The following is a 16,220-nucleotide window of genomic DNA, read 5'->3' on the forward strand; positions in this document are numbered from 1 at the left end:
TCGCATACCAGGCACTTGTCCTGCAGTGTCCGTTGATGTCGCAAATCGATTCCGAATGTGATGCAAAAGGATGTACCGATCCTGAACAGGGTGGTCACTCTTGGTCTTCCACTTCTGGGATGATCTTGAGTCGAATTAGTACTGGTATATCGATCCCATAGTCGAGAGATATGGTGCTTTGGTGAACGTTGAAGTGTCTTGCAACGGCAGACTGGGACTGCCCTGCTTCCAAACGTCCAATGGCGATATTTCGGTCAGCTGCAGTTAATCTTGGCATTTTTCGATCGCCCTTCACGTCAGAAAATTCGTAATGAACTGATGAATTTTGTACGGTCTTTTATAGTCAGTGTCTCTACTCTTATTTCCAACACTTTGCACGTGCATTGTGCTGAAAACTTTTCCTGAAAGCAATTTCCGTGCATCCTTTGCATTTTTGCTGATAAACGTTTACAGAAAACATTTTGAGATGTGTTTGCGCGCAATGCACAACAAACGTGACACGATTAACGGGAATAAAACATAATTGGAATTCTCAAAACACCTATGCGTTTCTTTTTTTGAAGAGTGTACTAACTTCGACCTTTCTGGTACTCGTTTTGATCCACTCACTCATAAGTATGATACAGAACGTAATCAAGAATGGATACCTAAAACTGTAGCTGTATTCACTGACAGGCTATGACTTAGTGTCAATAAAAAATCACAAATTTAACTTAATTAATTCAAACTTTACTTCGATTTGGTCAATCTGTAATAATCAATCTGTAATATGCCTCTTGCATCCCAACATATGGTGGTCTTAACCTTGCCAGCCCATGGTTGAGTGCGGAACTACCTCGGAGACGGAGAATTGGGGTGCTTCCATTGGATGGATTCCAATTTAGTTTCTGGGTCCCAGTGGTGGATCCATGTTTCATCACCTGTCACTAAACGAGAAAGAAATCCGGCTTCATCAGCAGTATAGAGATCCAGGAGGTCTCGACAGCTTTCAGTTCTCTGATGGTGATCTTGAGTTCTGAGGTTTCAAGGTACCCATCTTGCAGATACCTTGGACATACCACGATGCTCATGAATAATGGTTACAACAGTTCCAACTGATAATTGGAATCCCCTAGAAAGTTCATATGCTTTCACTCGTCGGTCAGACACAATTCTTCTTTCTATAGCAGCAATGGTTTCCGGTTGTGTGGCATCTGTAGCCTTGCCTGACCTTAGGTCATCGTCTGAGGACTCCCTACCCTTTTTAAACTGCAGAGACTATCGGCAAACTGTGGAATAGTCGGGCGCATCCTAACCCATCACTTTACACATGCGATCATGGATCCGTCCTTGGTAAGGAACTTTATTGCAGCGGGTTGTTCATGTTTGAGAGAATCCAATATTGTGCCCACCCTTAGGTGAATGAAGCCATCACATCTAACTTATTGTTGTGTCTGTACCTTGTCATGACACGTGTCAACCTGATGTTATGACTAGTGTCACACCTGCCACAAGTTGACATTGTTTGTGTAAACACAAATGCCCAAGTTGCACAACTTATTGAAAGCATCAACAGGTTCACACACGTTTCGTATTAAATAAGATCTCCAGGGCTAAATCGATGTAAATACAATTTTCATTCAGCATCGCCTGGGAACTGCGAACAAAAAGGTCGAACAAAACGAATCAATCAGGCCTTTGAAAATACACGAATCAAATCAATGTGACGTATACAGACCAGCTATACAGTTGGTAGTTTTAGGGAGGCTAATGAGCATATGTGAGGCGATTCTATGAAGGATATATGATATATTTTAACCTTTGAAAATCTAATTAATTTAGATGTCTCGCATTTGACGACTGGTGGGGCCATTTGTTTTGATGTTGACAACTTAACGTGCAGACTCGCTATATTGAGTGATTGTATCATGGTGGTATGTGGCTGAGAAATCAAGACGAATCTGGGTTTGAAATTCGACGAGGTGTCTTTAAATATATAAACAATGAAGCTCCGAGAATATCATTCTATATTTTCAGCCTAAAGCTGCTATTATTATAGACTTGCTTGTTTATATATATATATATATATATATATTTCAGGATCTATTGACAGATGAATAATAAACCTACTCACTCTCATCACAATTACGTTTAAAACACGTTTAGTTGTCTTAATGTCAAGGTATTTGAATAGAAAATGAAATAATCCTAGTTGAATAGTACACGGGGGTAATGGTAATGAAACCTAATTGGGAAATTTCACAATCCCGGTGATTTTTCACAATCTTCGAGGTTTTGGTAGCCACCTGATAATGAAAAGTCTTCACAAATCAGTGGAGCAAAAAACCTTCTTGTCCTGCCAATAATCTGGAGAAATATTACCCTGGCATTTACCCGAACGATTTCGTGGATGATAAACCTAAATTTGACTTTGTAGAACTTCCGACACAAGAAGAATTCTTTAACATTTTTACAGACCGTTCAGTTTTAGATTCTGAGTATGCACATGCACAGTAAGTGTGGTCTGCCTTTTGGCCTAAAAAAACATGGGATAGTACAATGACTTGTACTTGAAAACTGATGTTTTATTTTGGGCAGATTTAGAAACACTTCATTAGAATATTATCACCTGGAGTTTGCTCACTTATTGGGGTGAGATGCAATGTTGAAGATGGGTGAGGTAGAGCTTGAACCGCTCACAGATTTAGATATGCATCTCCTGATAGAAGCTGAGTGCGGCGTTAAACAACAAACAAATAATGGAAGCTGGGATGAGAGGGGGGGGGGGGGGCAAGTATGATAACATCTAAAAATGCCGAGGCTAACAACCCTCTTCTCTCTGATTATGATCCCAGTAAACCAAATAAACACTTGATTTACTATGATGCTGATAATCTTTATGGATTGTCTATGATGCATTGTCTCCCTCAATTTATTTTAACTAGATGTCATCTGCGGATATTAACAATCTAGACATCATGAGCATACCTTTACATTCCGACATCGACTATGATTTAGAGGTTGACCTTGAATATCCAGAAAATAAATGGTAGATGCTCATTGCATTGTATTTGGTAGTGATTAGTCGTCCAGAATGTAGTACCATTTAATGTAAGAAGTCGTCGGGAAGTTACTATATTTAGAGGTGGTGTGGTAACGTGCGGAAACAACGATATTTGTCCAGCATTGTACAGAGCCCTACAGCATTGTGTAGAAAGTTCTGGGAGCTAGTCTGGACTACATAAGCGGAAAAAGAGAGTGTCTGTCTCTCTCTTCTCTCACACATTTTATGTGATACTTCATTTGTTGAATTTTACATCAAGACCCGCTTCCGTGTGAAGATCACCTCGGATTCCCTGCCTTAGCCCATCTCGGAAGCTTGACCACTGTCGCCGGATGAATATACATATTATTATCACTGACTTTTCTATCACCACTGTATTTTTGTATTTGATACTGAGCACTGCCATCATGTTATAAATTGTAATTGTATATTGTACTACCACTCTATTGTTTGCTGCAGTTGTAACCGAGAGAACAATGAGAGTTATCTCCCTTGCTGTAATGTCTGCTTCCATGAACTTCATGATTACTGGCAGTTTCTTAAAGTTTTCAATAGCTTCTTTAGGAAAACATTGAGTAGTTGAGGTGATAACACATTTAGAATTCACTTAGAGACATATGCATTTAACGTGGATAATATGGAGGCTTCCAATTCAGTGAAGAAACGTATATGCATTCTGTATTTCAATACACCTACAACGCAATCTGTTCACGGTTTCGACAGTGAATCATGGCAAAAAGTTCAGGAAATTTCATAATTTAAAAGTTCAGACGTTTCAAATATGAAAACATTTGTGAAAGACTAAGAACAGTAGATGCCTTGGATGATTCATTTGGTTATCACCATTCAACTTTATTAATGCCAAAGTACCAAAACACCTGCGTGCTTTGCAAACTTTTGATCAAGAGGGTTAGCAAGGCCAGAGAGCTTGTAGGTAAATGTAAGAGTTTTGAAGCAGAGAAGAAAATAAAACGTGCAATACATATTCTTGATGACAAAAGGTTATTAGATGAAATAGCTGATATATACTTCATTTCTAAAGAAGTAAAAAAATCACCATAGATGCAAACGTCAGTACGTGAAGAAACCGAACAATTGTCATTAAATTATCATGATGGTCTATTTGCAAGTGATCCAGAAGAAATAAACCTTCAGGAAGTGCATGACAAAGGCTTCAGACAGTTTACGGGTTATATTCAAACAACTATCATTGAGGAGAATGGTGCAGAGATGCTGACCTCATTGCACAAGACCTACTTGCTTTTTCTGGCAGATAATGGTATAAGCACATCCAATTACAGGGCTGACAAAACTGTAAAACATTTCAAAGATCACATAGGAATCACTAAACTTTCAAACAAAGAAGGGAAAATAGTTTATTGCAAGTCTCTAGGTGTGGACGAGGCAGTGAAATATGCATAGCAGCAGTCAACAAACAATGATGCAAGAGTTGTTGAAGCTGTCCTTGTACTGAGAAAAGAAATCCTCAAATATCATCCAATGAACTCCCATTTGCCATTTCACCAAGCATTATTGCCGAGGGAACAGCAAAACCACCAAACACTTTGAGGTGTTTCTTCAGAACTCTCTATACAGGGTCTCCAATGAAATGTGATGATCATGTCAGGGCAGAGAGATATGTGCAGTCTGCAGTTTTGCAACTTCCAGAGGTTTTATATATAAGCCCCCTTTGTCTTGCTTTCGGGTTTGAAAAGTATCACTGGAATTCGCAAAGTCATTGATATCTTAAAACGCTTAAATCCTACTGTGTTGGAGAGAGAGAATCCCCACTACCTTACGAACAGAATAGCATAGCCGGATTGTCAACAGCACTTGCATGGGCTAACTATGATGAAAACACAGAGACTGTCAGGAAAGGGTACACTTTATGATACTGTTGGAATATGCTTCCAAAATATTACAATGGATGCTACTGTGGGTTGTACAAACATATCATGTAATATAGGTAATACCCCTGACTTCTAAATATGTTTTCATGTTTCTATTGTAAAATTCTGAGTCTTTATCCGATCTTCTCATATTTGGAAGTTCAGCATGAGAGAATATTTTCTTAAATTATTTGACCACAGTATCAGGAGTTTTATTTATCATTATCATCATAAACGTCGTGTAAATACATTGATATCAATATGGAGATATTTCACACACCCGTTGTCAAAAGATGAATTTGATAAATCAGCCAAGTCCACATCCAGCGTACAGAGGTCTCTTAAGTGAATAAGCGTCATGTGAAGTCAACAATTTCTTGATATGATGTAGTCCAATGGTTCCCTTTTCACAGTATGATAGAGTTTGGTTGGACTTGAAAAGAGGGCTGGGTGTTTAGTGTTAAATAGATGTCATACAAGAAGTTATGGTTGGAGAATATATATTATGAAACATTCATACATCGCTACAGTGTCTGTACAAATTGTTTCTTTGCCAACCTTGTAAACGCATAAAGAGTTTCTGTAAAAAACCAAGCCGTGTTTACACAGCGCAGAGTGAAAGCGATATTAATGGGATTCATGAGTGGACCTAAAAATACCCATTTGAAAAATATGTGTTCATGTATGATATCGTATCCATGATATGGGCTGGCACTCTATGCGGGTGCTGAGCAAACTGTATACGTAACACTTCCGTATACAGTGACCAATCAAAAATGGGCACGGGTATTTCTCACACACAGTAGTTCGTTTTCTGTATTGCTCAACACAGCCTGGCTGGTGATCTGCCATTTACTCGATCAGTATTTGTAATACTGGGTAACCAAACAATTTGCTTCTTCAGTGGCTGCAGGTTGCAACTGTTTCAGTTGCAATTTGTTATCATCAGACAAGGACTGTGTGTAGAAAACCAATGACGAGGAGACTTTATGAACCTGTGCGAGTAACTAGTTACGGTTCGGTAGATGTATGACATGACAGTATGTCGTCTCAGGATTGCTATAATGCATTGTGGGACGTCATTCAGCTCTGGAGAACTGCGAGGCAAGTATGCATGTGTTGGGCGACAGATGCTTCTGACAAACACTGAACGCAATAGCGCATTCACATCACATCATCACAAAGACATATTCGCTGAAGGATGCAAGCGACGCTACCTTGACCTGGTTTAATGATTTTTAAGAAGCCAGATTTTTCCCTTGGGACGGATACATACTCATGACTAAATACGTCACACCTGGTATCGTCACTGTAAGTACAATCATGTTTAAAATATTACATTATTTTTGTTTCACTTGATTTTGTATAAACTCAGTACACCTTTTTGAAGTAGAAATATGACATGGTAGTGTGTACGCATACTTTGTGTTCAGTATGTTTCACTCTGTATGAGAGGATTGTACACAAAATCAATGTTGCTATCTTGCACCACTACGGTGGCCCATACCCGCCACTGATGAGATCATTTTTCACTGTATGCCTCTATATTTGTCTACACATATGTGAAGCTTCTTTGACAGGGTAAGGGTAAGAATTTATGGACGAGTTTGTTGTCTCTGCATCACATCAAGAAAGTAGTAAGGTGGTTGGAAGAGTGGATGTACTTGTTCTCAAGGTTGTTGAGTCGGTTGATGGTTGAGATTGCCACGTCTCCATGAAGACGACGAATAACTTCTTTCATAGGCCGTACTAAGTAAGGATAAGAATGTATGGATGAACAACTTCTTTATTACAAGTAAGAGCTCTTAATTGTAATAAAGAAGTTGTTCATCCATAATTTTTTATCCTTACATATGTGAAGGGGACGTAAAATATCACTAATGCCGCAGTCACCTCACATGTTTGCCTGTGTTTCTTGCATCTATCTGAACTGCATCATATGGAATTCTTCACATTTCAAAGAGTAACTTATAATTAACAGCAACAACCATCACCACACATCAACGATAACTAACGTTCTTCACATAAATGTATTACCTGTTCAAGTGCTGAACTACGTCACAGTCAAAGGAGTTACATTTACTTATACGCTCGCATTCGATTTGAACCCAGGTCGAGTAGGAACTAGCCCAAATTAACATTGTTTGATTTTGTTTGTTTGTTTGTTGTTTAACGCCGCATTCAACAATGTTCCAGCTATATGGCGGCGTTCTGTAAATACTTGAGCCTAGACCAGACAATACAGTGATTGTTATCATGAGCATCGATCCACGCAACTGGGATCGATAACATGCTTCAACCAAGTCAGTAAACCTGGCCACCCGATCCCGTTAGTCGCCTCTTACGAGAAGCATAGTCGTCTTGCGTGAGTTGCTAACTTTGTTTGACCCGTGTTAGCACATATCAACTGATTTTTGTCATACTTCGGTTGACCTAAGTTGGCTCTCTACTGAATCACTGGGGGGGGGGAGGTCATAAGCTAATTAGTTTCATTTATTGATTCAATCATGAATAAGAGCATTCTGTTGAAAGTAGGACAAAAAACGTACTTCATAAGTATAGTTTCCATTTCTTTTTATATTTTTATATTAAAAAGTATGTACTAACTATATGCTTAATATATGAAAACCTAACTAATTTAATCAATATTTGTATGCATTAAATTTTAAACTTTATTGTCACAATGAACTATATAATAATTTAACCAGTATATTTGATTTATCTATTATTAATTTAATTTGTATATTCTACTATTTTATGTTCAATGTTCAATCAGATATATTAAGCTATGAAATTATTTAGCCAACATATTTATTAATCACTTGTCATAATTCATCGTTTGCCCTACATGGGTACAATGTGTTAAGCCCACTTCTGTGATATTGCTGGAATATTGGTAAAAGCGGCGTAAACCCTCACTCACTCCCTCGATGTTTGCAAATACTTCTCATGAATGCATCCACTTTGGGATCGACTGTTGACGAAATGTCCGACTATATGAGATTAACGGGGGTGTTAAAATCTCATATGGAGGTCACCCAATGTTCACCTCGAGACATGTAAGTCATGGAAGTGAGAAAGTAGCTCCATTCTAGATGCAGAACCTGGCCCCCAATGTTCGCTACGCATTTAAGAATAGGGACACATTACACCAGCTCTGTGTGTCCAAGGGTGTCCTCACATGACATGATTCACATGTTAGTGCTATTCATCTGTTTAATATGTGATATATATTTTTGTTTGTCATAATACCGTAAATACATATTCTTACAGGTTGTTGAATATGGCATGACATATACTCTGCACACACACAAAAATCGCAAAAGTAGTAAAATCGTAAATATCTGACATCCATAAGAAAAAATACCAAAAATGAATTTATCACTTCTGCATAGATTGGGATTGATTTGTGTGGACAGAATTAGGTACTGCAGAGAATTTTGTAAAAAGATAGGAAAATCACAAAATCACAACCACGTGAGACACACCGAAACATAGCAACATGACGTACATGCGCAACAACACTTTTAAGGCTACACAAACGTTGGGTTTTCATTTGCATGCCACCACAATCTTGCAGGAAGTGAACAGCGAAAACATGCCACGATTGACGAAAGTCAATCCAAACATATTTTGCCCATAGCTAGTTTTTTTCCACGTAGCACCAAGACCATTACAAAGCATTAAATAATTCAAGAGGTAAAAGACTACTATAAATAGTATTTAACTGAAGAGTGCACACAAATTGATTTAGAAAGGCTATTCTCTGATACCTATGTGCCAAGACTAGATGATGATGATGATTATATATCTTTTCTCTTGAGGGAGAATTGACTTATGATGAGGTACTTGAAGCATGACATTTTATGAGTTAAATACAAATCAAAGTACGATAGTTCGAACACTGAGCTAAAAATGGCAAACTAATTATGTTGAAACAATGACACTATGTCCGAAATCACTGTAAATAATCATTTGTTCTTGGTAATATCAGAGCTATTGATAAGCACACATTTGCGTAAAATACTCGCCCAAAATATTCAAAACCCAAATACTTTCAATTAACTTGTGTACAAAAACTCATGCATTAAATAAAGAACTCAAATGTATAAAAACAGCTCGCGTAAATACCCACTGAAGCTTTTTCAGCATGCGTACAAAGGAGCTATTATCCGAAATGCAATTATGAGCGAATTTACTTTCCGGGTCAAGCCTATATATTTAGAATAGTTATATACATTTAAAACATTATTATTATTTTTTAAATCTTAAATTGTTCACTTATTTTGGGGGAAAAACAATGGAGTGGTGAATAGATGAGTGTAAAAATATTGGTTACCCAATGAAAAATATAATAACCGAATTAAAATAGAAACTATGGAGTAAAAACTCAATTGCTCAAAAAGTTATCTGGAGCTGTGCAATATAGTCGGACTTTAGCTAAATATAACACATTATGTTTGCCTTCCGTACCGTCGGGGGCACGGGGGGCCCAGTCGTCTAAGGCCTCGCTGTGCAGGGTTGCGTCCCTTGGGCACGCCAGAAACCTGTGACTGTGGGTTCGAATCACGGTTCGCCCCGATTATGTTTCCAGGTTTGTCAGCACCATACCCGTGCTCGTGGGTTCTCACCAAAGTGGTAAACGTCTGAGACCTGTATTACTTCGGGCTTTCCTCCCACATTAAGCTGACACGCCGTGATATAACTGGAATACTGTTAAAAGCGGCGTTAAACCCAACTCACTCACTCACTCACTCACTTCCGTACCGTCAGACATGGTTTTCCCCATCTATAAATACCACTGCGCGCATGAATTGATCAATTTTGAAATGAAAGCTAAAGGGTTTATATCTTAACAATAGATAACTCGTTACTATACTTGATTGGCCATCATTTGAAAAAAAAAAGTTTTGAGGTTGTGCACATAGATAAATTACTAAAATTAGGTAGTTCTACTTGAAAGAGAAGTCACCTCAGCCTGGCCCCCCTGGGTGTGCTGTGCTGACTGAAGTCATTATAAAGGTAGACAATTCACGAACCGAGAAAAGCATTCTCCATATGGTCACCTGCATCCGCAGGACGTGTGTTCTGGCAACCAGGGTTGACAAGATCCCACCTGTGTTAAACAGTGTTAACCAAGAATAATTTAGGGCAGTACCGGAAATATAACGCATCAACCTACAAAATGACTGCCAGGAGAGGGTGAAAGACTAAAGCCAGGCGTATTGCTATAACACACACCTATGAGAAATAAAATCATTAATTTAATGTTTTAAATTATGTTGAACAATTGATGCAACTTTGATGATGATTTTGCATTTTTGTTGTTGTGAAGTTTCTGGTCGTTGTACATGCATTAACTTAGAAAAGAGACATGGCAGCTTTTTCAAGAAATAAACCACTTGTTAATATCTCATAATTGTGTCATAGCAATACACATGGCTATTACATATCTACGATTGTGTTTTATTTCTGTCACTGTCCTAAGTTATGTTTGATTAACACTGGTTAAATCAGGTTGAATCTAGTCAACACTGGTTTTTTGACATGTGGTAACCTCGGCTACTCAAAGTTTCATACCAATATTTTAACAATAGATAACTCGTTACTATACTTGATTGGGCATAATTCTAAAAAATAGTTGATTTTTTTTTGATTTAAACATATTTATTCACAAGGAGTGAACGGGATTGGGGGACAAGTTCTTCCAACTTAGAATGCCCTCTCCCTGGTATTTACAAAATATTCACAATTTCAAATTCAATATATATGCATAAAACATAAAACACTATAGATGAGAGAGAGAGAGAGAGAGAGAGAGAGAGAGAGAGAGAGAGAGAGAGAGAGAGACAGACAGACAGACAGACAGACAGACATTGTTGAATGAACAGTTCTTTACACAAATCTTTTAGTTGTACATATATAATGTTGTACTGCCTTAAATATAGCTTCATTTTCTGTAACAACGTGATCTGCATTGCCGTGTAACAGTAAGTGTACATCAATAGGTATGTTATGAACAATATGTTTAAGGCTGTTTAACATAATTTCACGCTGATGACTAAAGAATGGACATTCCATGAGATAATGATATGCATTTTCACATGTATTCGAACATGTACAGTTCGGGTGATCTTTTATACCAATTCTATATAAATCATAATTCAATTGACTGCACATGTATCTCAGTTTTGTGTGTAAGATATTATATTTTCTTTTTCCATAAGCGAAGTACGCAGGTGACGTGGGGTGGTGCTTTTGTAGCGAATTTTTAAAACAAGAAATCGTAGAATTTCGATCTGATAACGGAATAGAGTTCCACAATCGGATAGACGATGGGTAAAAGGATTCACACGAATGTCTTAGTCTTGTGACAGGAACACTGATGTTTTCAGAGTTTCTGAGACTGTATGAGTTTTTTGCTGCAACCGTTTTGGGTAGAATATCTGTCAGATAGGAAGGGGCCATGTTATGATTAATTTTGAAGAAAAGACAAAGTTTACGTTTCTTTCTACGCTCAACTAAGGGTTCCCAACCGGTTTCGTAATATAATGAATGCCGGGGGGCATATTTAGGTAGACCAGTTACAATGCGTGCAGCTTCTAATTGTAATTGTTCTAATTTCTCACTTTGTCCTTCGGTGCAACCATCCCAAACCTCACATGCATATTCAAAGTGTGGTCTTATGAACATTTTATATATATTGTTAATAGTATTTCTGTGAAGTAGATGTTTGAGTTTTCTCATTGAGTAAATCATCTTGGAAGTTGTTTTAATTATGGTATCTATATGACAAGACCATTTGCCACTGGCTTCAAGTATAACACCCAAGTGCTTATGACTGTTTGCAGAGCTGATTTCTTTTCCGTTGAAATATAGTTTTAGACCTCCGTTGTTGTCTTTGCGAGAGAATAGAACCGATTTGGTCTTATCGGGATTGTAAGTTATGAGCCAAAGTTTCGCCCATTCACTTAAGATTGCTAAATTTGTGCTTAAGGAACGTTCCAGTACACTGTTATCATTGGATGACATGCCAATCGATGTATCGTCGGCAAACAGTCTTGTCATACAGTCTAATTTATCAGCAATGTCATTAACATAAACAATAAAGAGTAAAGGACCAAGCACGGACCCCTGTGGCACACCAGCCTTCATGTATCTTGGTTTGGATATTTCCCCATTCACAAATACGCTTTGGCTACGATTACTTATGTAACTGGTGATCCATTTTAACAATTGGCCTTTTATACCATACCTCTCTAATTTATACACAAGCCCACTGTGCCATACACGATCAAAGGCTTTTGATACATCACAGAATACAATACAATAGTTTTCTTTGTTATCTAACGCTGTACAAATTTGGTGGTAAAGTTCTATTAGTTGATGGACAGTTGAGTGACCAGCCTGAAACCCAGATTGGTACTTATACAACAATTTGTTCTCATGAAAATAATTATATAAATGTTTGAACACTACTCTCTCAAACAATTTTCCTAAACAACTAATGAGTGATATCGGTCTATAATTAGAAACGATAGTGTGATCACCTTTCTTAAATAATGGCATAACGTTTGCTTTTTTCCACACTGATGGAAATATACTTGATTGTAGTGACATATTGAACAGTAAACACAATGCTTCGCTTATAGAATATACAGTTTTCTTTAATAATTTATGACAAATTTTATCCGGTCCGGAGGCTTTATTAAGAGGCAAACATTGTATTATGTCTTCAATTTCCTTTTTAGATATGATTATGTTGTTTATCTCTGTCTCTGTACGAAATGTGAAGTCGGGCATAGTTGTTCTTGTATCGTGGACATCAGATATAGATTGAAAATATTTATTCAGTTTCTCTGCCTTTTCAATATCAGTAAAAATTGTCGGGTGTTCGTCCGTATCATACATTTTAAGAGCGGCTATGTTGTTAGCTGAGCCAGAGTTCTTCACAACATAACGTAAAACTTTCCAGTAAGAGGGTTTGTTTTCTGCATGCAATTCTGATAGCAATTCATCGAGGTTTGAGTAAAAATGTTCTTTAGCGTGACATTTCATGTTATTTACTTTGTTCCTCTGATTTTTATAGGCCCGAATGTCTTTTTCCTTTTTACTTTTTCTAGCCTTCTTTTTTAATCTATCTCTTTTCCTGGATTCTCGTCTTAAACTGAAGTCATACCAAGGTTTGTCATTTGGACGAATGGTTACTACTTTGGTTGGAATGCATATTTTAACATATTTATTCAAGTATTTATAGAACAGATTACATGCTTCATCAACATTTGAATTTTGACTAAATAATTCATTCCAGCAAGTATTTTCAATGAGCGAATTGAGCTTATCATAGTCACCGTTTTTGAAACATGAAATTTCTCTTTTATATGCTAATTTTGTTCGCAAACCAGTGTCTATTTCAATGTAAGTTCCCCTATGGTCGCTAATTTTACTATCAAAATCAATTACACCACTGTCGATGACTTTTATATCTTCACTGATAATAATAGGATCCAATAAACTACTGGTATGGTTCGTAATTCTGGTAGGCTCGGTTATGATATTTTGTAGATTTTTCCTATTTATTAATTCATTTACGTTTAAGCTCCTAGACAATAACATGTTTTCATTTATGTCACCAACAATAGTAATCTTGCACGAAATATCCAGGGCATTTTCAATGCTATCATCTAAGCGAGTCCAAAAGTTCACTGAATTATGTTCAGGTCTGTAGACAGAGCACAATAAAATTGAGCTTTGAGGTAAGCATATTTGAATCCATATCGATTCGTCTTGCATGTTTTCTAATTCGTGTCTTCTTTTAAAAGATAACAGCTTATTTACATATATCATAACACCACCACCGAACATATTTCTGTCTTTTCGTACCGGTTCGTAAAAGTTTTCCCAGCTCAAGTCTTCATTTTTAATACTGTCATCTAGGTGTGTCTCGGTAAAACAAACGACGCTGTAATCTGAAAGGTATTCACTTAAATAAGAGAGTTTGTTACGTATACTTCTAGCATTTAGGTGAAATATAGACAGTGACTGGTCAGCGTTGTCACGGTTCGGTGGTCCAGGATTTGGATGTACGTCCCCGGCTAGCATGAGCAACAATAACAATACAATTGTTACATTAGCGCTTCTGATCTGAGCTTGTATGAAACAAAGAAATACAAACACGCTGCACGCTCTGCATTCGACATGTAGTATATCACACAATTTGTAAAATTCGTTCAGAAAAAATACAGTCAATGAAGTACAACTTAGGCTGAGTTTAAGTGTGCAACGCAGACTCTTTTGACACAAAATACAATTGAAAACCCCGATCACCACACGGTGTTGAATTACATCATTACCCATTGGGTAAGATAAATATATACATACTTCTCAAAGGTGTGTGGTAGTGTGATCGGGAACACTGACAATAGTAAGATAACTGCGAGAACAAAATATCATGCATATTTAACAAAACCGGCAATGCAGATCTTGACAAAGAATTATGGCAAGGATAGTTAGTCATCATAAAACTGTGTGCACCAGAAAGCAATAGGAAAAGGATACAGGAAGGTTTCGGTAGGAATACATAGGAAGGCTGACAGAAGGTAGAGACAGAGGTAAACTTATATACAATTATAGTACATGACTCAAGTAACAGTAACAACAGATACATGGAGTGTTTTCCGTTGTGTGGACACGTGACAGTAGTTGGTTTTGATGACATTACTATAAGTATACGTTGGCGGATCCTTTTGTATCACTGTTTCATCGCAGTATGGATTACTTGTAACTGAAGATGTACAGTGCAGGGTACAAATCTTATCTAATGTAAGTTCTCAATAAAGTTAGCGATATTTGTCCAGGTCAGACTCGCACAGAATCACCCTCATAACACCCTCGGGTTGTTCCTCAACATACACTCGGCCATCATAAGTCCACGTGGAAGAGATTAGGTGTTTTGCTTTTAAATCTCGGGTCAGTTTGAACAGTTTACTTCGATGCTTGGTTAGGTCCTCGTTTATATAGACTGAACTTCTATTTTGTCTCAGCATTCTTCTGTTTGAGATTACTTTGTGCCTGTTTCTATAGCTGACGAACTTTACGATGACCTGTCTGTTCCTATCCATGTTTTTCTTACCGACTCGGTGGCATCTGTCGATGTCCGATGCTGTAAGGTCAGGGTGTAAGTCTCTGAGGACCTCCATCACTAGTGCCTCCGTGTTTTCCTCCTTGGACTCAGGTAGGCCACTAATACGTAGAGAGTTTCTTCTACTGTACTGTTCAAGATCATCAGTTTTCATCTCGAGTTCATGTCGAAGATGAATGATTTCTTGCTTTAGCGGTTGTACAATATCTCTGGCTAGACCTTCGATAAGATCTTTAGCTACACTTTCAAATAACTTGGCAAACTTGTCTTGAAGTTGGGGCAACATGAGAGCTCTGCTAAGTTTAGTTGTGAGAATGTCAATGGAGGCATCATTTATAAAGTTAAATATTGTTGATGGATACGATATATCCTTCTGATTAGCTGACACGTTCATAGAAAAGCTGTCCTGTGAGAGATTTTGATTTTGATCACAGTGTTGTTTCTCACTTACCGGTTCAGTTTCCTGGTTTTCAGCCGTTTGTTCAGGTGTACTGGCTTCGAATGTAAAAACGGAAGGCATCTGTATGGTGGACTGTACTAGCTGCCTCGGTGTTTTCGGTGGCAGAGAGTCTGTAGGTGACCCCGAAGGCTTCCGTTTCTCACTTGTGCTTCTCACCTGTTTGCCGGATTTCTTCCTATATCTATGTCGAGATGGCATTTTCTCCTCTGTACCACAAAATACAAATGTACAACCGCCCGTATCTATTATATTTATCTTCAGTTCTTGGGGAAGACGTATGTGCTTCTTCTTATGGTTGCTTTGTCAAATATTTACGAAAAAATCCACACAATTGGGAGAGCGCTCTCACATGCGTCCAGCTTGGGTCGCCATCTTGTGTCCTAAAAAATAGTTTTTGAGGTTGTGAGCATAGATAAATTACTACTATACTGTGCCCTGTTTATACCCATTCACAACACATTAGCTGTTGATCCTATACACATGTTGCTATACCTAGTTGTAAGAGTATTCAGTACCCCAGTCTGAGGGAGCGAGTACCACAAGGATTGGGTTGTTAGGATGGGTGGTATGAAGTGTATTTAGAAAGGGGTACTATTAAGCACTTATGATGATCTGACTTGATACGGATGATGTTTCATTCACTGCTCTGGTTCAGTGTCAAAGTGTTCGATACCCACGTACCCCATA

The 16,220-nt window shown here is 37.8% G+C and overlaps 1 protein-coding gene across 1 annotated transcript; it reads right to left on the bottom strand.

The window, feature by feature from the left end:
* Nucleotides 1-14,771: 14,771 nt before the first annotated feature.
* LOC139446480 (uncharacterized) lies at nucleotides 14,772-15,731 on the bottom strand. Its single transcript, XM_071227791.1, has one exon. It carries the CDS (start codon nucleotides 15,729-15,731, stop codon nucleotides 14,772-14,774), a length of 960 nt encoding a protein of 319 aa, XP_071083892.1.
* Nucleotides 15,732-16,220: the final 489 nt, after the last annotated feature.

The sequence above is a fragment of the Haliotis cracherodii genome, unplaced genomic scaffold (genome assembly GCF_022045235.1).
Source record: "Haliotis cracherodii isolate W230 unplaced genomic scaffold, xgHalCrac1.p SCAF_6, whole genome shotgun sequence".
In the NCBI taxonomy this organism is placed as follows: Eukaryota; Metazoa; Mollusca; class Gastropoda; order Lepetellida; family Haliotidae; genus Haliotis; species Haliotis cracherodii.